Source organism: Podarcis filfolensis, assembly GCF_964270895.1.
Source record: "Podarcis filfolensis genome assembly, chromosome: 14".
In the NCBI taxonomy this organism is placed as follows: domain Eukaryota; kingdom Metazoa; phylum Chordata; class Lepidosauria; order Squamata; family Lacertidae; genus Podarcis; species Podarcis filfolensis.
In genome coordinates, this window is record NC_139616.1 from 890,549 (window position 1) to 915,494 (window position 24,946).

The 24,946-nt window shown below is 42.4% G+C and overlaps 1 protein-coding gene across 4 annotated transcripts in view; it reads left to right on the forward strand.

The window, feature by feature from the left end:
• The window catches only part of CHRFAM7A (CHRNA7 (exons 5-10) and FAM7A (exons A-E) fusion), a gene marked incomplete at its 5' end in the record, with an annotated part of 92,848 nt that overhangs the window by 50,639 nt on the left and 17,263 nt on the right, over positions 1-24,946 (forward strand). For 3 of the 4 annotated variants that reach the window (XM_083586731.1, XM_083586730.1, XM_083586732.1), the window contains 3 exons: positions 6,359-6,468; positions 21,003-21,082; positions 23,327-23,494. In XM_083586731.1, coding sequence (XP_083442857.1) covers positions 6,359-6,468; positions 21,003-21,082; positions 23,327-23,494 — 358 coding nt within the window. Of the gene's footprint in view, positions 1-4,489; positions 4,510-6,358; positions 6,469-21,002; positions 21,083-23,326; positions 23,495-24,946 lie in introns of those variants that run through there. The other variant, XM_083586733.1, reaches the window with a different exon arrangement.

Here is a 24,946-nt window from a genome sequence, read left to right on the forward strand (position 1 = left end):
AAATCTCCTGAGACTTTGGTTTCGCCCTCAGTTTCTTCTCTCCTTCCTTTATTCTTTCCAGAATTTTGTCTTTTTTCTCATTTTGCATTCTCTTCTTAATTGCATTTTGTTGTATCAAGAATCCTCTCATGATGGCTTTGCTTGCATCCCAAATTACTCTTTTTTCCACGGTTGTGTTCATGTTTATCTCAAAGTAGTCTCTCAAAGTTTTTGGGGCCTTTTTAGTAAATTCTTCATTCCTAAACAAAGAGTCATTCATCCTCCATCTAAAGGAACCAGATGGCATCAATTTCATTTCCATCTTCACAGCATTATGGTCAGAGCTGGTCTTAGGGCAAATTTCAACTTTACTTATCTTCGGAGCCATTCCTCTGGTTACCCAGATTTGGTCAATTCTTGTCCATGTCATTTTAGCCTCGGAGAAGAAAGTTCCCTCTCTTCCCAGAGGATTCTTCGTTCTCCAGATATCAATTAAGTCCATATTTTCAGTCATATCAAAGAAAGTTTTTGGTAGTCTTCCGTCCTTAGTAACTATTTGTCTTTGTGCCTTATCCATGTTTGTAGACACTACACCATTCATATCTCCCATCAAAATCATATTATAATCCAGATAGTCCACCAGTGTCTCATGCAACTTTTTAAAAAAGTCCGATTTCCCTTCATTTGGTGCATAAATGCCTATTATCAAGAATTTTTCTCCTTGTGTTTGAATTTCAATTGCAACAAATCTTCCGTGATCATCTTTAAATATAAATTTAGGTAATAAACTCTCCTTTGCATAGAGGACCACTCCTCTTTTTTTGACTTTATCCGATGAAATAAATTCTTGGCCTAATTTTTTGTTACTCAGTAGCTTCCTGTGTAACCTTGTCACATGTGTTTCTTGTAAACAAATCAAGTCCAATTGCTCTTTTTTCAACAAATGAAACACTCTCCTCCTTTTTTCTGGGCTGTTCAGTCCATTCACATTCCAGCTCAAGGCCTGCAGCGCCATCCTGTGATTACTTTGATACCCCCCCAACTGCCCCCAGAGCTTGTTCCTCTTCTGTTGGTAGTAGTGTTGGTACGTTCACTGGGGAGTCCAATCCAAAGGACAATGTTGATATGTCCAAAGTTCCCTTACTTGGTGATATTCTCTCCCCTCTTTGCTCCGGTCCTCTGTCTGGTGATCCTCTGTTCAGTGTTGTTGGCTCTTTTCCAATTCCCTTGTGTAAATCCTCTTCGTGCTTATACAGGAACTTTGTTTTGTCTTCTACTGATCTTATTTTTATTTTCCTTCCTTTAAAACTAAATGACAGGCCTTGAGGGAATTCCCACCTGAAGTTGATTTCGTTCCTTCTCAGCAAAGCGACCAAATCTCCAAAATTGAACCTCAAGTCCAAAAGATATTTAGGGATATCTTTAAATATTTCCACTCTTGACTGGTGTATTACCAGAGTCTTCTCGTAATGCCAACTCAAAATTTTATCCCTCTCTTCTTTAGTTCGGAGGGTAATCAAACAGTCTCTTATTCTGTTTTTCTCCTTCTTACCTCCTCTTCCAAGTCTGAAGGCTCTCACGATTTTAAACTCGTCTTTTTCCAAGTCCCGGTCCCAGTAGGTCGCAAATTCCTCCGTAAGATAGTCCACCAGAGAGTCTTTCTCTAGTTCAGGTATTGCTCGAATCCTCAAATTTGTCTGTTTCTCCTTAAGCTCAATCATAGACAGCGTCAGCTTATGATCCTCCACTTGCTTCTGCAGATCTGGAACCTCTGTTTCCAGTTGAGTAACCTTCGCTTCCACAGCACCGACCTTTTCCTTAACCTCCTCTGCAATCTGCCGGGTTGAATTGGACTCCTTAACCAATTTCTCAATTGCTTCTGTGTTAGAGTTAACTTTTTGTCCCAAACTATTTATGCTTTGTGTATTTTGATCCAATTTTTTATTCATTTGTTCCAATGAATTATTAATTTTACTCAGAGCAAGTGACAGAGCTTCTTCCAAAATCATTCCTTTTGGTTTAGAATGCATCAATGCAGCTGCAGATGAGGCAGGAGGGCCAGATGTAGAGGCTCTTCGAAAAGACTTCCCAGACCTTGTTGTTTTTTCTTGTATTGAGGGGTCTATTTTTTCTTTGCCATCTGCCATAACACACAAACCCTCAAGGTCAAACACAGTCCCAGAGTCTTATCTTTAAAATTGGAAAATTCCACTCCTTACAGCAGTTTCAAAGTCCTCCTCTAGAGGGAAATAGTTATTGTTTCTCTTATGTTAGTCCAAAGTATCCTTTTTTTAAAAGTAAAATTAAATTAAAATTAAATTGCAGTTGCACCTATATATTTAGTATCTAATCTTGACTTTAGGTCAGAAGAAGGTAATTTGTATCTTTTAAACCGGGGGAAAGTAATTGAAACAAAGTTTCACTTTAGTTTCACTATTTCACTGACTGTCAAAAACACAGTCTGTTCCCAGTCAAAGCGGAGCTCCGAAATGCAGAGATTTTAATGGCTGCCGTTCCCAGGTTCCGAGTGATGGAGAGTTGATTTCTCCCTCTCTTTTTGCAGGCAAATAAAGTCCAGAATCTCCCCCCCTTTTCCCCTGCTTCCAGGGAGGGTTCGCTATTTTTGTACTGGAAATTTAAACGTTTAAAGCAGACTTTCAGGCTTTAGCTTGTGTCTATTTGCTTCCGACTATTTACAAAAAGAGGAAGGCGGACTTCCTGTTTTGCACCTCCCCCCGTTCGTTGTCAAATTCAGCTTTTAATACTCCAATTCTTCACTTTACTCACGGGTAATTACTTTTAAGTCCAATTGTCCACAGGAAAAAGTCAGCGCTCTCCGGCGACGGCTGTGCGGCTTCTCTCCGCGAAAGTAGCAGTCAGTTCGCAGCACCGCGCCACTCACCCCACCAGATGGGGTTCCCCGCGAGTAGGGGAGGCGCTCTTGGTGCCCTGCCGAATCCCACATTCCCAGGCTTTCTCCACCTGGGATTTCTAAAGGGTCCCCACCTTCGCCACGGCGGGAGACCCGATTCTCGCGGAGCAAGTTCCTCTGATCAGGGGAACTCCGCCATTCGCCAATGGTGCTGACCCGGAAGTCTTCTACATATCAGTTTCATTTGTTGAGACATTAGTGTTACATTAGGAAGAAAATGGGGAAAGCATGATGTGAAGACAAGGGCTCTCTGCCCCTCTTGTTTTCCAGCAACGGGCGCTCAGAAGCATTTCTGCCTCCGCTGTGGAGGCAGACCAGAGCCATCCTGGAGAGGAGCCTTTGACAGCCAAGATCTCTTCTCTAATCCTCTTTTTTATAGTTTTTATTAAAGATTTTCCTCTGTAACAAATAAACAAAAAGGGGTACCTATAGTCTTTCCACTTTCAATTCATAGTCTTTTTCACAGTTCATTTGCATTCAGTATGAGACACTGTTATATACTGTACATTATTTGGGGGGAAAGTGAGAGGAGGGGGAATAATGATCTTTCGTTCTGTTGCATAGTGCTTGTGCAGGGTTTTTATGTCAGCCTCATATGGTTAAGTCCTTTATTCATATATTTATTTTTGTTACAAAGCCATCTAGCTCGGTAGCCATTACTGCCTCCCACGGCAGTGAGTTTCATGGTTTAACCATGTGTTGCATAGTTAAACATATTGGCTGATTGATACTGATGAGACAAAAAAAGAAGTTTGTCTTTTGCTGCCATTGCATTTTAAAAGAAGATGTGGAAAAGGCACAAGTTATTTATAAAAGTAAGAAAACTTTTCATCAGCTTTAAAAACTGGTCCCAGAAGAACCCAGGCAGTTTAATCAAGGACAGATTTATCAGTGTCACAAGCACTGGGAGAGACAAGAGCTAATCACTGGGCATCCTGACTGGAGACGACCTCCAGCAGTTGACATCTGTAGAGCTGGAGGGCACACAGGAGCACCGCTTTGGTCATTTGCTGCTTTGACAGGGTTGTAAACAGCATACTGAGTTGCAAAAGAACTGCCCAATACAAACGAAAGGAAAGAAAATAGTGCAGATTGGAGCTAAACAAGAGGTCAAATTTCCCTGGAATGAGGCTTTCATGTATTGCGTGGAGCAAAACAATCATCTGGGGGAAATGTGTGACTTTCTGAAGCTAAAACTAATGATTGGAGCACTGGTGTGAAATTATAGGAACCTGCCTTAGGTGATCTCCACTTAACCTTGCGCAGAAGCTGGCTGGGTAGTGCAAATCAGTACAGGATCTTCAGCCCACCATGTTTCTTTGTCCCCCGTTGTTTGAGGTAGGTAGCTCACAAGGCTGCAGTCAAGACAAACACAATGCAAAGGAGGAGGAGCCTTGCAAACGTTTAGGGCGGGAATGTGGCCTGCCAGGCTCCTCTTCTGGCCCACAGGATTCTCTCCAATCCCTGCCCCTCATGAGTCCCACACCATGCTCTGTTCAAGTGCTCTTGCCTGGCTGGAAGGTGGCCTCTTGCTTGCCTTTGTTTATGTAACTGCTAAGAAAAGCCTGCCTTTCAGGGATCATATCGTGAACCGAAATGTGAGTAAACTTTTTGTTATTTTACTCAGGAAAACTCTTGTATCTTTATTCTTTTAAGAGGGATGAAAGGGGACACCAGGAAATAATCTTAACTAAGAGATTCAAACAAATCTGCAAACTAGCTTCCAGCTAAATTAATGGGAATTTGCTTTGCTACATCACTAGTGTGAGTGAAGGAAGGATAATATTTATTCAATATATCCTTTCCTACAATCCTTAACATTCCTATAGCGACAAGGGTGAGCCAGCAGTAAATAACCAAGCAAGCTGGAGTTAACTCTTTATTAGCAGAACAGGATCTGCACAGGAGTGTCAGGCTTAATGAGCACAGCAACTCAGGTTAGGCTCACCAGGTTCCACCCATCATTGTGGGTGCCCAGCGTACACACGTGACATCTCACACATGTGTGACATCACATGCCACAATGGGAGGGCCTGATGTGTAAAAGGTCCAGACAAGGCTGGGAAATGACCTTGTATGAAATGTTGGAGATTCACTGCTGGTGAGAGTAGACCAGTCTTCTCCACCTGATCCTCTCTGAATGAAGTCAGACTATGTAAGAGCTTCCACTCTCCCACTAGGGATCTCAAGGGTCTTCAGAGCCCCAGGATTTAACTTTCCTTCAGAAAACAACACGTGAGCTCTTCACTCAGATGCCCTTCTGAGATCTGCTTAGCTAAGCACTCTTGCTTCCCCCTTAAGTCCTCTAACATGGTTAAACATGGTTAAACAGGAAGTAGTGATGTCCACCAACCTAGATGGCTTTAAAAGAGGATTAGACAAAGAGGAGAGGGCTAGTGATGGCTACTAGCCAGGATGGCTCTGCTCTGCTTCCACAGTGGGAGGCAGCAATGCTTCTAAATGCCGGTTCTGGAAGCCACAGGAAGGGAGACTGCTCTTGTACTTGAATCCTGCCTGTGGGTTTCACACTGGGGCATTTGGTCAGCCGCTGTAAGAACAGGATGCTGGACTAGATGGCCATTGGTTTAATCTAGAAGGCTCTTCTTATGTTCTTCTTTGACTCACCACTGGGCTGGCTAGCTCCAGAACTGCTGGCTTTTCCTTTCTCTCCTGCTGTGTCCTAAGTCACTGTGGCAATGCTTGCTAAACAGCCTAGCTCTTTCCTCTTTCCTTATTCTACTACTCCACCTCCATCCTTTCTCCTCCGCCCAGCTTGAGTCCTTCTATTAATGTGCCACGCACCACACCTTCATCCTCCAGCTGGCTGAGCATTGCTTCTTCTCTGGCAGGGCCAACCTGCCTAGCCTCTTCTGGTTTGTTTGGTTCATCTCTCTACAGCTGACCATCAGGCTGACATCATGAGTGGGGGGCTGGTGTGCCAGCCACTTCCTGCGTGCTACAGTTCCCATTTTCCCTTACCAGTAGTCGTACTGGGGCTGATAGGAACTGTAACTGAGCAACACCTGGATGACACTTGTTGGGGAAGGCTGCAGGAGAGAAGCTAGATGAACAATCTGAGGCAGCTTCCTATTTCCTCTGTGGGACCTTTAATATATATATTCCAATTTCATGCTTGAGATGGCACAAACTGTAAGTCACAAGCAGAGTGGCATTTCTTTTACAGGCTGCTGTGTGCAACTGGGTGACCTAAAAATGAAATTTTAATGCCTTCAGTTGTTCTCCCAACCCTCTACCCCCGCCTCAGTTGCTAAATGCACAATTTGTAGAATCTGGGGCTTTTTTGCAAGTAAAATGCCACTTCTTGAGAGTTCCAGGCAAGACATTCATCTGAGTCCTAACTCTGCCATACTCTGGAAGGAACAAGCTACTGCTAGTAGAAAATTAAATTAACCTGTGCGTGTTTGCTTATTATTCTTAATTTTCCAGTATTGGACAGACTACTATTTACAGTGGAATATGTCAGAATATCCTGGAGTGAAGAACGTCCGTTTTCCTGATGGCCAGATATGGAAGCCGGATATCCTTCTATATAACAGGTAGGCTTACATGGTGCAAAAGGTGGGAATTGTTGTTGTTGTTGTTGTTGTTGTTTATTCTTTGTAAGCCATTTAGGGATTCACTTGAATGAAAAATGGCATAGAAATCTAATAAATCAAATCAAATAAATAAATAATCAAAATGGTGTGCTTACGGGGGTGTGTGTGTCTGCTGTAGACCTCCAAGCAAGACTGAAGCGCTATGCCCAAGCACTTTTTTATCCCTGTGATTTCCCTAGGAAAACCCTCATTTTCTCACTAAATTGGTGGAAACAGCAATCTATGGAAAACCTGGTTGCCATTTGCTCTGATTCAGTGGTAAAACAGGGGCTTTCCCAGGGAAAGCACCAGGATAAAAAGCAACAATGCTTGGACAAGGAGTTTTAAAGCCGAGACCTGTGTGGAAGTCTGGAAGAGTCCTAAGTGTGCTCTTTCAACCTAGCGCAGCAAATCCACTTTGGTTTTGAAAGTGATGAGTAAATGCATTGAAAAGTGTGGAATGAATGAATGATGATCAGGAACCCAGATAAATACCTGCAAGCAAATCAGGATGTATAAGTTCCTTACAAACAAATGACAATGAATTCTCAAGAACAACCAGACAAAGCCTACCCACCATGCAAACTTCATGCAAGCAGTTCTGGATGAAAGCCGAATGAACAGGTTGTCCAGAGAAACTGGAACTGCTGTTCAAAATTCTTACTTTTTTGAATTTTCTGATGCAGTTTGACAACCAAAAATGTGTAGTTCAAGAGAAAGAATGCACAAAATGTATACTAGTGCCACTGGTGTGCAAAAATGAATAATATTGGGGGAAATGGATTGCAAAAATGCATCTGTTGGACAAAAATGTGTGCGTTCAGAGAAATGTGCATGAAATTTCATACAGATTCTCATGTAGCTTTTTTGTTTTTTTGTAAATGCTTTTTATTAACTTATTATTACAGCACATACACACACGGCATGTGGAAAACAAACTACAAAACTACAAAAGAAAACACAAAATAAATGAAAAACATATAATGGTACCTCTGGTTACATACTTAATTCGTTCTGGAGGTCCATTCTTAACCTGAAACTGTTCTTAACCTGAAGCACCACTTTAGCTAATGGGGCCTCCTGCTGCTGCCGCGCCACCGGAGCACGATTTCTGTTCTCATCCTGAAGCAAAGTTCTTAACCCGAGGTACTATTTCTGGGTTAGCAGAGTCTGTAACCTGAAGCATATGTAACCTGAAGCGTATGTAACCCAAGGTACCACTGTATACCCATATATCTGCATGCGGACTTATGTTAGCCAATCTTTAATTCTTATTCTAATTCTAGTAGATTTCATTCCTCCTCAAAGCAGGTCTGATTTTAAACTCGATAAACTGTTTCTTTCTCATTTCGTCTTTTCTACCCTTCTCCATATGTTGTATTTGTAAACCATATTTTGTTTTGCAAAAATTATTCCAAGCAAGTCCAGGTTTTAATTTGAGGGCACTGTTTTTGGTTTTTTAAAAAAATCTCTGTACTTTCCCTGCTCTTTTTGAAATTTTTGTTTAGACTGTTCCCTAATTGCATCCGTCAGTTTTGCCAATTTAAGGTAATCAAATAATCTCTCTTGCCACTCTTTTGTGTATCACTCTTGTGTATCAGAGTGATAAAAGCTTCTTCCCATGATTTTGGTCTTTCCCCCTTTTTCAAAATTCCATTCATGACTTTTTTCATCGGATCTGACAATATGTCTTCTAATTTTTTGTAATACACTGCAGATAAACCGTCTGTACCTGGTGACTTTCTTGTCTTTGCTTTGGAAATTGATTGTTGCACCTCCATCATGGTTACTGGGGAGTGAGAATATATTAGGAAAAGTGAGGGCGATTTCAATAGAAAGGTTTCAGCTTAAGAATGGACCCCCGGAACAAATTAAGTTCGTAACCAGAGGTACCACTGTGTTCCTTTCTCTCTCTCTTCTTTGGGTTATATTTTGTTGGATGTAGAAGCCTTGAATCACTGCTTTGCTTGCATCCCATACGGTATTTATATCAGTTCCCCGGTTTAAGTTGTTATCAAAGTATTCTATTGAAATCACCCTCACTTTTCCTAATATATTCTCATTATTTAGGATGTTTTCATTAATTTTCCATCTTCTTCTTGTTTTTCTTCCTTCTCTTATTTCCAGCATAGTTGGATTGTGATCTGATAGTGTTTTTGATTGAATTTCTGCTTTTTTATCTTTAGTAATAAGTTTTTTGAGACCCAAATTTTATCAGTTCTCCCTGCAGAATGTTTTGCTTCTGAACAGTGTGTGAATTGTTTCTCATTTGGGTGTTTAACTCTCCATGCATCTTGAAGATTGAAGTTTTCTACCAGTTGGAAGAAGGTTAACGGTAATCTCTCTTCTATACTTTCTCTCTCTCGCATTGTGCTATCCATATCGAGTGAGGTAACACAGTTTAAATCTCCTAATAATATGATCTTTTTGTCACAATAGTCCAGCAGTTTATCCTCCAGTTTTTTGTAAAATTCCGCCTTCTTATCATTTGGTGCATAGATTCCAATGATAATTATTTTTTCTTTTTGATATGCCACTTTTATTGCCATCATTCTCCCTTCTTCATCCTTAAATAAAGGCTCTAGGTTGAATCTTGAGTTTGCATATAACTACCCCTCTTTTCTTAACAACATCTGAGGAAATAAATTCATCAACTAGTTTTTTTATTAATCAACACTCTTTTATATTATATTATATCCCATTTATTTTTTCAAAGTAGATGGCGATGAAGAAGAAGAGTTTGGATTTGACATCCCACTTTATCCCTACCTCTCTAGGTTCCCCTTTTCCCCACAATTCCGCCCTCCTAATGTCTTCCTCCAAAATTTCTCTACCTCACTTTCTGTTGTAAATCTTTTTCTACTTTGCTTAAAGGTAAAGGAAATATCTTCTGGAATTCCTATCTGAAGGGGGTGTCATTCTTTTTCAATGCCTCAGCTAAGTATTTATATTTTACCCTATTCTTTAGCAATCTTGCAGGAATTTCTCTTAGTATTATAATATCTTTATCATCAATTCTCAGCCCCCTTTTCCTGTTAGTTTGTAGGATTTTATCTTTTAGAATTCTTGAATTCAAGAACACAAGACAATCTCCTGGCCATTTATTGGACCTCACAAACCTTGATTTGACCCTGAACACTTTGTCCATACAAATAGAGAAATATTCTTCTTGGATTTCTAGCCATTTTGCCAGCTCCTTTATTATCAGTTCCTCGATACTCTCTTCTTGTCACTCTCTTATTCCTCAAAATCTCAGCATCCGTTTTCTCTGTTGCATCTCCTGTGTCACAACTGCATCCAGCATTGTTTCTTGCATCTTTTTTTAATTCCACAAGATCTTCCTTCATTTTCTCTTGGCTTTTCTTCATCTCTTTGCACTCATTCTGGTTCTTTTTCAATGCTTTGTCCGACTTATTGGATTTCATTTTTAATTCTTGCCTATCTGTGTCTAATTCCTTACTTTTGTCAGAGAATTTTTCAATCTGTACAGAGAGGCCCAGAACTATTTTTGAGTTCTGCTCTATCTTATTTCCCATTAAATCTAATTTTACATCTAACGCTTTCATATTTTCATTCATCTCTTTTTTTCATACCCAGTATCAGTTCTTTAATATCTAAATTGGGCTTGATCTCTATTGTGGAAGGGCTTCTTGATTGTGTTCCAGGTGTTGCCGAGGTTACACCTTTTGCCAAGGTTACACCTGTTACCTGTTTTTTCTTTGTTGTCATGTTGCTATTTATGTATTATCTATATGTTCCCCTTGTGAATTGGTTCTTTAATACCTTATTCTTTTCGTGGTAGTTTTATAATTAAGAGTAAGAAAGTGAAAAGTTTCTTCAAGTTCTCATCCTATGTCTAATCTAGTTTTCTATGTTCTTTATGGTTTCTCCCTAATTTCCTCCTGCTCCTCTTGCTGTCTTCCCTCTATTTTTATTATCTTAGTCTTGAATTATGGAGAGAGCTGTAGCTGAATCGCTCAGGCTTTTGAGGCATCCCATAGAAAGGGAAGGCTGGGGTTCTCCCTCTCTCTGTGTCACTTTACTAAGTGCAGGAGCCATTGAGAAACCCCTTTTTGTGCCGCTTGGCTCGGTCAAAGCTCAGAATCCTTTTCTGAGCCCTTTTAGGGGTATTGTGTTGCCTTCACTCCCTCTTTCACTCTTTTCTATGATTCATCCTGACAAGCTCGCTGGATGAACTCACGACCTTTATGTGATCGCGACTGATCCGGAAGTCTCTTTAAGCGTCACATGCAGCATTTTAAAAAACTGCAAAGTGATGTGGAAATGAGATTAAGTGAATTGAAAATTGAAAAAAAATGAGGGATCGAGAGAAACTGAAATTAACACATCTTTCTATCTCTACCAGTGGATAATCAAGTTATGGTTTGGCAAACTGCACAGAATTGTCACTTAATTGTGCAATATGGTTGCTGTTATTATGATTCTTTCATTTCAGCCTTAATCACAAAGTCACATTGCATTAGGAGAAAAAGCACTTAATTTTGATTCAATGTAATTCACGTCTATACCAAGAATGTCATTTCCTTAATATAACGCAAACAATTTCGCCAGAAGAGGCTTTTACACAGAATAATAAACATGTACCTCATTTTTGAACTACAAAATCTCATTAGAACTTCATAAGATTTCCTGCAAAACATTTTTCACAAGTGGCCCTGGGTTCAGACAACAGCTCCAAGACAAATAGAAGTAATTCATGTCAATTTTTCTTTTTTTGAAAGTTAAAGTATGGCCCACAGCTCAGATGCAGAGCACACACTTTGCATACAGAAAGTCCCAAGTTCAACCCCTAGCATCTTCAACTGACCAAAAAAATAAATGGTCTGGAAGCCAAGCCTTATGAGGAAAGGGTGAGAAAGTTGGGTCTGTTTAGCCTGGAGTAAAGAAGACTAAGAGGTGATTTGATGGCCACCTTTAAATATCTGAAGGAATTTCATGTCGCAGATGGAGCAAGCATGTTTTTGCTGCTCCAGAGGGTAGGACCCAAACCAATCAATTCGAATTACAAGAAAGGAGGTTCCAACTCACCGTTAGGAACAACTTTCTGATGGTAAGAGTTGTTTGACAGTGGAAAGGACTCCCTCAGAAGGTGGTGGACTCTCCTTCATTGGAGGTTGCTAAGCAGAAGTTGGATGGCCATCTGTCAGGGATTCTTTACCTGTGTTGTAGTTCTGGACAGCCAAGAGTTAACACTCCAGAAGCGTTCACTGGGTGCATTGCCCACATGACCCGGGCATTTTCCTTTGATCTGTGCTCTGTGGGGGCTGAGCTCTCTCTGGAGAGCAGTCTGTCTGAGAATGCGAGCAAGGTAGTTTCGTTTTTGTTAGAGACAGTGTGCTGCGAACATGCAGCTAGATTCTGTGGGTTTTCTTTTCCGTTTGTTATGCTTCTAAATAAAGAGTGTTAGAATAGAAGCACTGGTGTCGAGCTGAGTTATTGAAGACACCATGTTGACACAGAGAAGCCATTTTACTCTGTGTGTGAACTCTGCTATTATCCGGCAACTGAGAAGAGTGGCAGCGCTCGAGTGGAAGCGTGTGGGCGCCATTGGAGTTTGTCGGAGTGGCAGTAAATCAAATTTATTGCAGGGCTGTTGCAGCAGACTCAGTGGGTCAAAGGATTTATGACCCACAAACTTTAACAACCTGGGATTCCTGCACTGCAGGCGGTTGGACTAGATGAACCTTGGGGTACCTTCCAACTCTACAATTCTATGTAGCAGGCTGTGTTGAGATCTGGGGTGGACCCTTCTCTGCCTGAGACCTTGGAGACCTGCCACAAATCAGAGAAAACATATGGATTACCCACACTTGTTTTTTGCCCTGCTCTTTCTAGGCACATGTTTAGTATCAATACACCAAGCTCTCCCCGTGAAAACCTGCTCTTTAGCACTCAATTGGAGCACATTTGAGTTTTCCATGGATTTCCGTTTGCTCCCATTGAGCTTTAAGGAACGTGTTTTCCTTGGGAAAGCTCCAGAGGGGGGAAAGGCTGCTTGGACATGGACCTTTAAAGTGTGGAGCATGCCTGGAAAGAGCAGAGGAAAGGTAAGTGTGGATAAGCCCTCAGTACAAGACTGGTTTATTTGTCAATATGTTTGGTGAGGCTGATGATAACCATAATCACAAATAATGCATAGTTTTTGTTTTGTTTTGTTTATAAATTATAAACTGGGGATTCCATAGCAGTGCACAAAGATATTAAGCCAAGCCTACATTTGTGTGCCCCATTCTTAACCCTACTTATCTGGGAGTGAGCCCCATCAAATCCCGAAGGACTTAGTTCTGATCATTGCACTGCTTGTTCTTTGGGGTTATTAACTGTGCTCTTGTGTGTTTACCTTAACGATCAGCATCTATCACAGAAGGCTTAACTGAATGAAGAGGGAGGGAAAATTCATTGCTGAAATGCCCCACTTTTTAGCCTCCCTGTTGCTCCAGCTCAGTCTGGGTGAGCCTTTCTGTTAGGCAGAGTGAGGCAGCAGCCCCAGGGAGCAGGAACTCAGTGGCAACTTGGTAAGGTTTGCAGTCTAGATATAAATTATTCCAAAATGGAGGGGATGGTCTTGTCCAAGAGATAAGCCCACATAAGTAGTGCTTAGATCAGGGGTCAGCAAACCTTTTCAGCAGGGGGCCGGTCCACTGTCCTTCAGACCTTGTGGGGGGCCGAACTATATTTTTTTGGGGGGGGGGATGAACGAACTCCTATGCCCCACAAATAACCCAGAGATGCATTTTAAATAAAAGGACACATTCTACTCATGTAAAAACACGCTGATTCCTGGACCACCCGTGGGCCAGATTTAGAAGGTGATTGGGCCAGATCTCGCCCCCAGGCCTTAGTTTGCCTACCCATGGCTTAGATGGACACATGATCAAACAACGCTGCAGCTTTAAATATCTGGGTATGTGACCCCCCCCCCCGGCAGTTGGAAATCCCTTATAGAGGCAGCAAACCTTCAGCTTGGAGGGCAGCTACAGCAGTTCTAAGCCTAGCAGATCTATACTGATCGCTCCTGTGACATGTACAGGCACTGGTGGAGGAAGAGGCGATGGGGGGAGCACACTGCCCCGGGCAGCGCGATCCCGGTGGGGTTCCATAGTGGCTGCCCCCCCGCGCTGGGCGCCCTGCCCCCACAGGTGGCACACCCTGCCCCCAGAACACACACCCCACCCCTTTGGGTGGCGCCCCCGCCCCCAGGATGTGCGCCAGCCCCGCCCCCACTGCTCTCCGCCACCGTGTACAGGCTGTGCTTCTGCAAATACTGGTAGATGGGAAGTGCAGTTATTGGGATGCAAGAGTTGGGTGCTCAGCATGGAACCCCTGTGCTCTTTCAAACTTCCTTGCTGAATGCTGAGAAACGGCAAAGCTCTCTCCCTCCCTCTGTGTGTGCACATATATAAAAACATCTGAGGCACATCATTAAAAAACTTATGCCATAGCTTCCCCAAAGCTGCCTTCTCATCTCCTGCTGTTTAGCTGGCAAATTGCCCTTTGGAAATGATGTTCTGCATTCATGGCTGTCCATGCTCATTTATCTTGCCAAGCTGGACACTGTATCCATGCACAGTGACTGATATTTATGCGCTGGAGTGAAGTGCCTGCCTTGTGACTGCATGTCTGAGAGTGGGATTAAGCTTGACAGGGTGCTTAAATATTCCCAGGTCGCTTGTCTTCTTGCTTTTCACTCTTTTGTTCCTTTGTACTCTCCAGGGACTTTTTGCATGCAAAGCAAATGCTCTACCACTGAGCTACAGCTACAGTCTGCTCAGGAAGGGAGGTCCCTGAAGACAAGGACCACCCTAAACCTGGAGCAGACACTGCCTGGCTAACATCCTTAAAGGTGAACTACCAGAACTGCATTATAATTTGGAGCCTGCCTTTGTGAGGATACAGAAAATTTGCTTTCTTTGGTCCTGCCTTGGCTAGAGTAAAAACATAGAATAATATAAGCTTTTTGGGGATGTCAGTTCTTCTTGGGTAGCCTTTGCAGGATCAAAGGGATCCCTGCTTCTCTTTAGCAATTCAACACATTTCCATAGCAGCATAGCCCTTGATTCATCTGGAGTCTGTGTTCTGCACTGAACCTTTTTTTAATTTATTACTGGCTTTGAATAGCTGAAGATCAAAAGCCCCTGTTAGTTTTCATATGATTTTACATGCTACCCTTGGTGAAAGCGAAAGTGCCACAGTGCAAGTGGGGGTGAGGCTGCTTTAAGATTCCCATTCATCCTTCATCTTAGGCTGTGAGTGGATTGGACAGCAATCCCTTGCCCTCTAACAGAGAAACAAGTCCCTTTCAGCTTGGTGGGGTGCACAAAAAAACCTCAGCTGCAGTCAGGCAACAAGCTACTTAGTGTAAATTTGAATGTGGGGGCCCTGGGAACAAGGTGGGACCTTGAGCTGGTCACTCTCTCTCCTCCTAACTTACCTCACAGTGTTGTTGTGGGGATTAAATGAGGACTGGGAGAACCATGTATAGCACCTTGAGTCTTGCAACATCTGGAGAGCCACAGGTTCCCCAGGCCATGTTAATACCAAGGCTGGGGAACCAGTGACACTCCAGATGCTCCAACATCCTGTCATTCCCAGCCAGCATGGCCATTGTCAAGGCAGATGGTCAGGGATGATGTTCATAAGCTATCCCTGCTTTAGATAGAGGAGGATGGATTCCTTCCTGCCTCTGCTAAAACTTTTCAAATTGGTACTAGACATTTCTACCTATCCCCTTCTCCCATCGAAGCCCAATCCTCTAGCATTGGCACCACGTTGGCTCAACAGGGCTTTGAAGAATGCTGCACATCTTATCTAGGATCTGTGTCCAAGACTAGAAGCACTGTTGATTGGACACTGCAGTTGAGGAACCATGCCAAAGGCTCTGAGCAACTGACACTATCTTCCCATCTCCTGCCATGTCCCAGGTCCAAGACTGAAAGGATAAAACAATCAAGACATCTGTTTTTGCACCACATCAAAAGTATGCTTTTCTTCCACCATTTTTCATCCATTGTGGTGCAACACAACTCTGTGGTCACCCTGCTGCCTTGTGGAGGTTTCAATTCTCTTTGCCATATGTCTGTTGATTGAATGCATCCCTGCTGGGTACAAAGAAACCACATTGCTTCTCTCCATCTCAAAGAGCATCTTTCTTTGGGTTTCCCATCTACTTAGAATAGCCAATATGTCAGCTGCAGCTGCGCCTGCCTCCTCCTTCCATCCACCCACTTGATTAATGTTGCTCTTCCAGGTGGTGTTGACTCGTAATATTGCTTTCACTGTGTGTGGAGAAGATGGGTCTTCTGTCACCCTCCTGAATGCTCCTTCTCTCAAAGCTGACAAACCCACTTTGCTTTTGATATACTCTGAGAACCTCTCCCTGCAGTGTGCTTTATGTTAAATGATTTGGGATGAACCCTGCTCTAAGGTTCGCTGTGCCTACCACGTCCATCTGTCAAGTCCAATGGCTGTTTTAAGCTTAAGCATTTCGGTCATGGCTTGGGTTCTGCATAGATAAGTTTTGGAGGAGAGGAAATCAGAGTCCTCTGAAACCTTTCAGGTGTGAGATGGGTTAGCAGATGTTCAGAGCAGGTGTTCTGTTCTAGATTAATCTTGTTGAAATCATTTGCCCCCTTGTAAATTTGGTTTCTCTCAAAGTTAAAGAAAACTGAAGGAATACCATAGGGGCTTTGTGCATTGGTCAACCTCTACAGTGACACTGAGACAGTGAAACACAGTAAAGTACACAACTTTTGAACACAGTAAGAAGATACAGTTTTGACTGACAGGCAGAAGACAGTGTAGAGTCATAGAACTGTAGGAAGCTACCCAAGGGTCATCTAGTCCAACCCCCTGCAATACAGGAATCACAGCTAAAGAATCCCTGACAGCTGGCCATCCAACCTCTGTTAAAAAACTTCCAAAGAAGGAAAGTCTATTATCTTCTGAGGTAGTCTGCTCCACTATCAAAGATCTCTTACCAGCAGAAAGTCCTTCCTAATGTTTGGTTGGGATCTCTTTTATTGTCATTTGAATCCATTGATTTGGATTTAATGCTCTGGAGCAGCAGAAAAGAATCCTGGTCTATTTTCCATGTAAAATCCCTTCAGCTGTTTGAAGATGGTCTCATAACTCATAATTTATCCTGAGTGTCTGGTACTCAAACCTCCCTGTATGCGGAGGTTCTGTTTTCGGTTTATTAATTGCATTGATAGATCCATCCTACATAAGAATTGCATTTGCTGGATCTGACAAGCACTCTGCTTCTCTTTGTGACCAAGCTGATGCCTCTAAGAAGCCCACAAAGAAGGAGGGGGAAAGATTTTCTCTGGCTGTTAGTCTTCAGCCACTGCAGTTCAGTGACATAAAGCCTCTGATTATCATGCCAAAGGCCCCATTCACATCATACATTTAAAGCACAATGATTCCTCTTTAAACTCTTATGCCTTCCCCCAAAGAATTATGGGTGCTGTAGTTTGTAAAAGGTGCTGAGAGTTGTTAGGAGACCCCTTGTTCCCCTCACTGAGCTGCAATTCCCAGTGGTTTAACAGTCAACCCCTCTTCACAGGGATCTCTGGGACTTATAGCACAGGGAAGGAAATAAGGGTCTTTAACAACTCCCACCACACTTTACAAACTAGAGCTCCCAGAATTCTTTGAGGGAGGCCATGGCTGTAGGGGATGATATTAACTTTGTTGCAAAAATGGATTGTTGCTTCAATCAGCCCTGGTAAGTCTATCCTACAGGAGGATTTTAAAAGGAACAATGGTGGTTCCAAGCTAAACGCATGCCTATGCTAAAGGCATTTTGGCAGGCTCCCTTCATTTCTCTCCAGTAATTGTTAACATGCACATTTGCCAATTTGTCAACTTCCACAAGGGTCATTTCTGAAGGGTTGACACTCTGATTTTTTGGAGTCCCCTCCATGTGGGTCTCAATCCCATTAGTGGAGCAGACACCCAACTGATGAGTGTGATGGCATGTGCATAGAGTGGATGGAAGCTGAATTCACCAAGTCACCTCTGTGGTTAGGAGTGTCTTATGCCAGCTTTGTCACTCCCTGCCAGAACTGAGCCACTTTCTTACATGTCCACCACGTATCTGGATTAGGAGCTAACATTCCGCACCCTCTTCAACAGTTGGATGAGTAGGAGGAGCTAATATGCACTAAGTAGAGGCATGAGGTGCCATTTTTGCACTATTCATAAATCAGTCCAGATTTTTGGTGAAATGTTTGCGTGCCCAAGCTAGGGCACCTATGTGTGTGAGTGTGTTAAATCTGCTCCACTTCCATAAGAGTCTTTTCGGGAAATGATACCCAGAAACACAGAGCGACCAATTTCTTCTTAACGGAGCTTCTCAAAGAGTCCTGTGCTTCTCCAGCTGTGAAATCAGAAGAGGGCAAAAGAAATGTAGGGGGCGACCACACTTGAAACACTCTGTGTACTGTTCTCTGGCCACCACACCTTGTGTGTGTGTGTGTGTGTGTGAGAGAGAGAGAGAGAGAGAGAGAGAGAGAGAGACAGACAGACAGACAGACAGACAGCTGGAAAAGTTGCATAAAATGCAAAAGAAATAATCAGGATGCTGCAGCAACCACATCAACAATAATTCTTTTATTTGGAGCTTTTTAATTTAGAAAAAAGGCAAGAAAGTGGGAACATGATAGAAGTGTCCATGCATGGTGTGGAGAAAGTAGGCAGAAATAAGTTTTTATCTTTCCAAAGGGGGGTGGATGTCATCCAATGAAACAGACAAAAGGAAGCACTTTCTTTGCATAGTGCATAGTTGGACCATGGAATTTTCCACCACAGTATGTACAAGTGGATATCAACAACTTGGCTTTAAAAGGGGATTAGACAAATTCATGGAAGATAAAGGCACTTGATGGGATGGCAGCACAGGAATCTTTTGTACAATATGGGGTTTGTACCCACAACACTGAGAGTAAGAGTCTCATGCTCTACTAACTGAGCTCAAGTGCAATACTGTCATACCTTGGATCCCAAACGCCTTGGTACTTGTCCGTTTTGGCTCCCAAATGCCAAGCGAGTGTTCCGGTTTTCGAACGTTCTTTGGAACCCGAACATCCGACAGGGCTTCTGTGGCTTCTGATTGACTGTAGGAGCTTCCTGCAGCCAATTGGAAGCTGTGCCTTGATTTCTGAACGTTTTGGAAGTCGAACGGACTTCCGGAACGAATTCTGTTCAACTTCTGCATGTACCACTGTACATGCTTTCCCCATCCTCATTTAATCCCCCAACAACCCTGTGAGGTAGGTTATAATGAGTGGCACCAGGAAGAATTTTCTGACTGTATTTCCAGGAGGAAAAGATCCCTGGCTAGTTGTTGGCAGAGATACGGTAATTATGTGGTGATTAATGACAACCAAGGCATAAAGGGAGATAGGGAGATAAAGGGTTAACCTGCTCTGAAGAAGACTGTTCTTCAAACTGAGGACAATAGGTTTGTGCCCAGACACCAATAGTTTTGAAGGTTAGCATCAGGTCAGCTAAGCCTCCCCTGTTTTAACTACTTCTGGAATTGGGACTAGCTGTGATTTGGGTAATCTGTCTGCCAATTAAACTTCACCTAGAAAGCGAATTGAATGCTGGCATAAACATACATTAACTAACATTAACCAGCAGGCTGAAAAATAATACGAAAGTGTATCTAATTATTTGAGATTAAGAAAGATTACAAATGGATAAGGTTTCTCTGCTTATTAAGAATGGTTATTTTATATTACTTTGAAAACCATCCTTTCTTTGGGATGCTGGCTACAGAAGTGAAGCTACATTCCTGAGCATGGGAAGCCACTTCTGTCTTAAAGAGACATACACAAGTTTTCAAGTTTTCAAGGCAGAGACGGTTAAGGTGGAGACCAATATGGCAAAGATATTGCCCAATATCCCACTGTTGGTATCATGTGACAATTATAGGATGAGCAACTGAAAGAGCTCAGAGCTAAGATGTGTAAAATGCTCAGACCAAATAATAAACCGGGCCTTTGGGGGAAAATACTGATCAAGATTGCCTGGGCAGGAGAGTGAAATGGTAACAGAGGATGGAATGGATAAGACCTCCACCTGCCTGGAGGAGTGAAATAGACAAATGACAGAGTTGTGATGCCAGAGGAGTGAGATGAAACTATTGACAGAGATAGTAAGAAACATCTTGAGATGGCAGAGATCGAGCCGAGAGAGAAAGGATCCTGTGTACAAGTTGGGGTGACTTCAGAGGAAAAACCTGGCAAGCCTCTAGCAATTATTCTGGAAAAATAATGGAAGAACAGGAAATGGGAGGAACTTTTTTCTAAATAAGGATGGGAAATCATGACCAACAGGAAATGGGATTGGAAGATATGGCATGAATGAATGAATATACAACAAATAAATAACTATTGGTTATTATCCGAATAATGGGTGTTGGAATTCCTTGAAGATAAAGCCATTATATTGGACTGGAAAAAGACTATTCTCAACATTTAGCAACAATAACAATTGAAGAGCCCCCTTTGGACTTTTTGTGTGGAAAAGAAAATGAATGGGGTTGAAGATTAGGAAAATACTGTCTAGCAGATTGAGGAACAGCTGGATATTACCTTGGAATATAGCTGGATGCCATTCTGGAGTGAAAACTTTGAATAACTTACACACATAATTGACAGATGGTGAATCGGAAGTTCTCTTTATTTATTTTCCTTCTCTCTTGCTTTCCTTTTCTATTCCCTTTTCTTTATTTCTTGTGCCTTTTCTTTCTCCTATGCATTCTATTTGCCTATGTTTTGTTTTTTGAGGTCCTCTATTCTGGGTTAAGGAGAGTACACACAGGAAGGTGATGAATGTTGGGTGAAAGACCCTGCGTGAGAGGCAGGGAAGGGAAGATTTCCCAGGGTGGGAGAAGAAAGGGAAGCTCCCAGGTGAGAGGTGGGAGGGGCCACACCCTTTGTGTGAGACAAGGGTTAAGATCTACCTCTGACAGAGGGCTTTGTATTTTTTTCTTTTTATGTTATTTCTTTTTTTCATTTTTATTTAGACTAGTCTGTTTTTTATTGTAATATATGCTGAAAAGTTTCAATAAAAATAAATTAAAAAGGAAAAACTTTATGGCTGTAAGCTGTTTGACAGTGGAACGGACTCCCTTGGAATGTGATGGACTCTCCTTCCTTAGAGGTTTTTAAGCAGAGGTTGGATGGCCACAAGTCAGGGATGGTTTAATTGAAATTCCTCCGTTTGCCTGCATTGGACTAGATGACTCCTGAGATCCCTTCCAACTCTACAATCCTATGATTCTATGACTGCCCAAAGGTGAGAGGCATTGAGCTTCCTGGCCAAGTGGGAGGATTTGATCCCTGGTTTCCAAGTTCCTAGTCTGAGACTCAAACTGCTATACCACCCAGGCTTCACACCTTGCAGTAAACCATGTTTTATTTTTAAACTGGACTAAATTTGCTTTTCTTCATTATTCATTTTAGTGCTGATGAGCGCTTTGATGCTACATTTCATACCAATGTTTTGGTGAACTCGTCAGGATACTGCCAGTATCTCCCCCCAGGTAAGAATGGTATTTTGCCGTGTGAAAATTCTGCTTTGCAGGGAACCTGGTGTGTTTTCATAGATGAGGAGAGGAGATCAGGAATCAGTCAGACAATAGGCAGACAGAAGTCCCTTATACAGCCATAACAGCTTTTGCCACCACCTCAGTAATGTCAGGATGGAAGAAGAAAGACATTCTTCTTTGGCTCAGATTAAATGCAACCCAAGATAGAGAAAACTCAAAGCATCAGTGGTTGCCTTTTTATTGAAGGTAGTGCTGTGCTGAACCCTTTCCTACCCAACCATTCCCCATCATTTAATCAAAAATGAAATTGCATTCAAAAATTATGCAAGGAGAGAGAAAATTTAGTTGATTGGGTTGGGTGGAATATTTTGTTTGTGTGTGTCATGTTTTTCTTTTTCTTTTGAAGTGGCCAAGGGGTGTTTGTGACTGTCCTTCCTTTCATTCTTCAAATCATTTCGCCAGCTCTATGCAGCCTTCCTGGTGCCCATGTGTCAGTCAAATCATGAAGTGCCTCCTTTTTCAGATCAGGAAGTCTAGACAGCCAGGGAGGCTGCAAAGTGCTGGGGAAAGACCACTCCCACTCCTGGGGTGAATTTATAAGCCAGTTCTTCCCCAAACTTCCCTTTCTTCTTCACTGTGGCACCCTCCCTCCCTATGCAGTGTGGGTTTTGCTAGTCACCCGTAAAAGGGACTGAGTAGGATTTTCTTTTTTATAGCTCCTCATTGGCCTTGGAATTCCTCTTTTTGCCTGCTTCATACAGTTGGGAGTAATGTATTCAGAATGGCATCTAATTTCTTTCCATCTGGTGTCTGGTTTGGGTAGGAAAGAGAAATTAAAGATCTAGTGGGCTAAAATCCTGAAGCATTTATGCAGTGAGGGCACTATTTGGCCACCCTGCACAGCATTTGCTTGGCGGGTTATCGGGGATGCCCTGTGGGCTTTGCATGTGCACCAGGATAAATGATAAGCCAGCAGAGCCATGATGCGCTTGTCAGGTTAACAGACCCAAGGTCTTGGCAGCAGGGAGGAAACATGCCCAGGAGTTGGGAGGGAGATGATTCCTTCCTTCTTAGGGAACTTTTCTGCTTGGACTATGTTCAATTTTGGTGAATGGGTTTTTTCTGCAGATCCTCTATATTGCTATGTTTTAAATGGATATAACCTTTCCCCACTTTAGTCATTGTGCCTTGGGTCCCCTTTATGGGTGTGATAGAAATGCTTCCTGGAAATAGACACACATGCAAATACCTTGGTCACAGAATTCATCTGCAATGAGCAGATGAATTCAACATTATCCCCAATACTGTATTCAAAAGAAGCTAGAAAGAATATTCTGTTCTTTAATAATGAAAATGGAAGCCTCTTTCTCAGGGGAATACATTTTTGAGAAATTGGAGGACAGATTTCAGCACAAGTGAGAATGCTTTCTTGGTGGTGGTGGCCCCCAGATTGTGGAACGCCCTCCCTTCTGAGGTGCGCCATCATGGAACTGTTTTTGGCATCATGTCAAAGTGTTTTTCTTTACCCAGGGCTTTGGGTGAGTGGATGTTTACCCTGTTGGTGTGCTTGGGTTGCCCTCCAGTTTTGCTGCCCTTGCAATGGTATCAAGCTTTGTAGTTTCAATGAAATAGTTTGAACAGTTTGTATGTTGTTTTAAATTGTGATATTCCATGAGCCATTCAGTGATGGACAGGCAATAAACATACATAAATAAATCTTATGAGAGTTCATTTTCTAACCATATGAATTTTTCTGGCGTCTCAATTCACACAAGATCATTTCAGTGTGTTGAATTCACTGAAGGTGTGAATCAGTCACAACTGCAAATAATCATGTGAAGTGATGCCTTTGTTCCTGCAGCTGCAATGGATCTGTGAGGTTCACATTTGGAAATACCTGAGGTTGAGCATTTATGTGCGTATGAAATAATTCAGTGGTGGGTGGGTGGCTGGGTGTAAGTGGAAATGTTGTTTTGTGAAATAAAAGCGAAATGAACAACAATCCTCAAATGAGAGAGTACAGAATGTCACTGTTTTGATAACAACGGTGCTGACCTTGATACCCTTATTTTCATTCAGCTTTTGGGGAAAACACTTTCAAGCAGATCAGTTGTTTTAAATGTCAGAGGGTGGGGGCATTTTCCTGCGAGCAGCTATACAAAAGGGAGAGAGAGAATTGCTGAGAAATGTCTGCTCATATATATACATATATTCCCTTCATCCGAAACATCCATCTAGGAATATTCAAGAGTTCTTGCTCCATAGATGTGCGTTGGTTTCCTTTTGATGTCCAGAAATGTAAATTGAAGTTTGGATCCTGGACTTACGGTGGATGGTCTTTGGATTTGCAAATGCAAGAAGCAGAAATATCTGGATACATTTCAAATGGCGAGTGGGATTTAGTCGGTAAGCTGTATGGATATTCCTAAATGCAGTTGCCTTCAGTTCAGTCAGGGAGATTTGCTTCCAGAGATGGAACTGATGTGCCTTAGAATGAACCTTGTCAGTGGCATCGGGATACTCTCTTGGGTCCTGTTTAAATGTTTAGCTGAGCCTTTTTATGTCAATCTTCAATTCCATCTGAAACACAAGTAGTGTTAGATCATTGTCATCATGTTCACACACATTTCTGTTTCTTGGATTTTCAGATTGTGGGAAAGTGCTCCAAGGATTAGGGAAGGATCATAATATTCCTTGAACAATACGAGGGTGGGCCGGTCCGCTCTCCTACATGTTTAATTTAAAAATAAAATAGGATGCTAGCCCTCAGTGGTCCAGTGCTTTGCTGGAAGAACCTTAGAAGAGCCTGCTGGATCAAGTCAATGGCCCATCTCACCCAGTATCATGTCAACATGTTTTTCTTTGCCCAGGCTCTTCTTTACTTAGATGTCTGTCGGAAACCCTCAAGCAGCACTTGACCACAAGAGCCCTCTCTCCTCCTGTGATTTCCAGCAACTGATATGGAGAAGCATTGCTGCCCTTGACAGGAGGCAGAGCATCCCTGCTAGTAGCTGCTGATAGCCCTCTTCTGTGTATTGATCTAATCCTCTTTTAAAGTCATCCAAGTTGGTGGCCATCACTGCCTCCTGGGGGAAGAAGGTCCAGAGTGCTGCATGATGAAGAAGTACTTTTTCTTCCAACATTCAGCTTCATGGCATGTCCATGAGTCTGGCAGAGTAGAAACTTTATTAATTGTTTTATTACTCTCCCTTCACCATAAGTTCCCAGAATGTATCGTAGCAATTTATAATGAAATATTCAGAACAGTTTAAAGGAAAGTAAAATAAAACACAGTAAGCTTTTTATACTGAGTTGGTCCTTTAGTTCATCTATCTCAGTGTTTCCCAAACTGACTGGCAGCTGCTCTCCAGGGTTTCAGGTGAGGGGATTTCCCAGTCCTACCTGGAGATGCCACTGGGAATTGAACCTGTGACCTTCTTCGTGCAAAGCAGATGCTCTACTGCAGAGCTACAGCTCTGTTTGAATGAAAGGGCTTGGGGGTAAGACTTGCAAAAATTGGCTAAGGGATTTGGGCCTTTCTTCTCTAAAGCACCTAAAGGATAAGCAGAATCTCAGTTAATGCTCTTATACATTGCCTGCATTATCAGTGTTTAATTCTCATAAGCCTGAAGATGAATTTAGCCCCTTGCATCATAGAAGTCTTCAAAACAGGCTAAACAGTTTGAACATGCTGCTCTGCACCACACACTTATCTGGAGTTTGCATTGCCCAGGTAGATGCAAACTGCAGCCCAGTGAGAGTGATGTAATAACTGAGAAAGGGCACAGGTGTTGGGTGAAATCAGGCCCGATCTTTTTTGAATACAGAAAGTAAGCAGAGTTGGCATGGCAGTAGGGT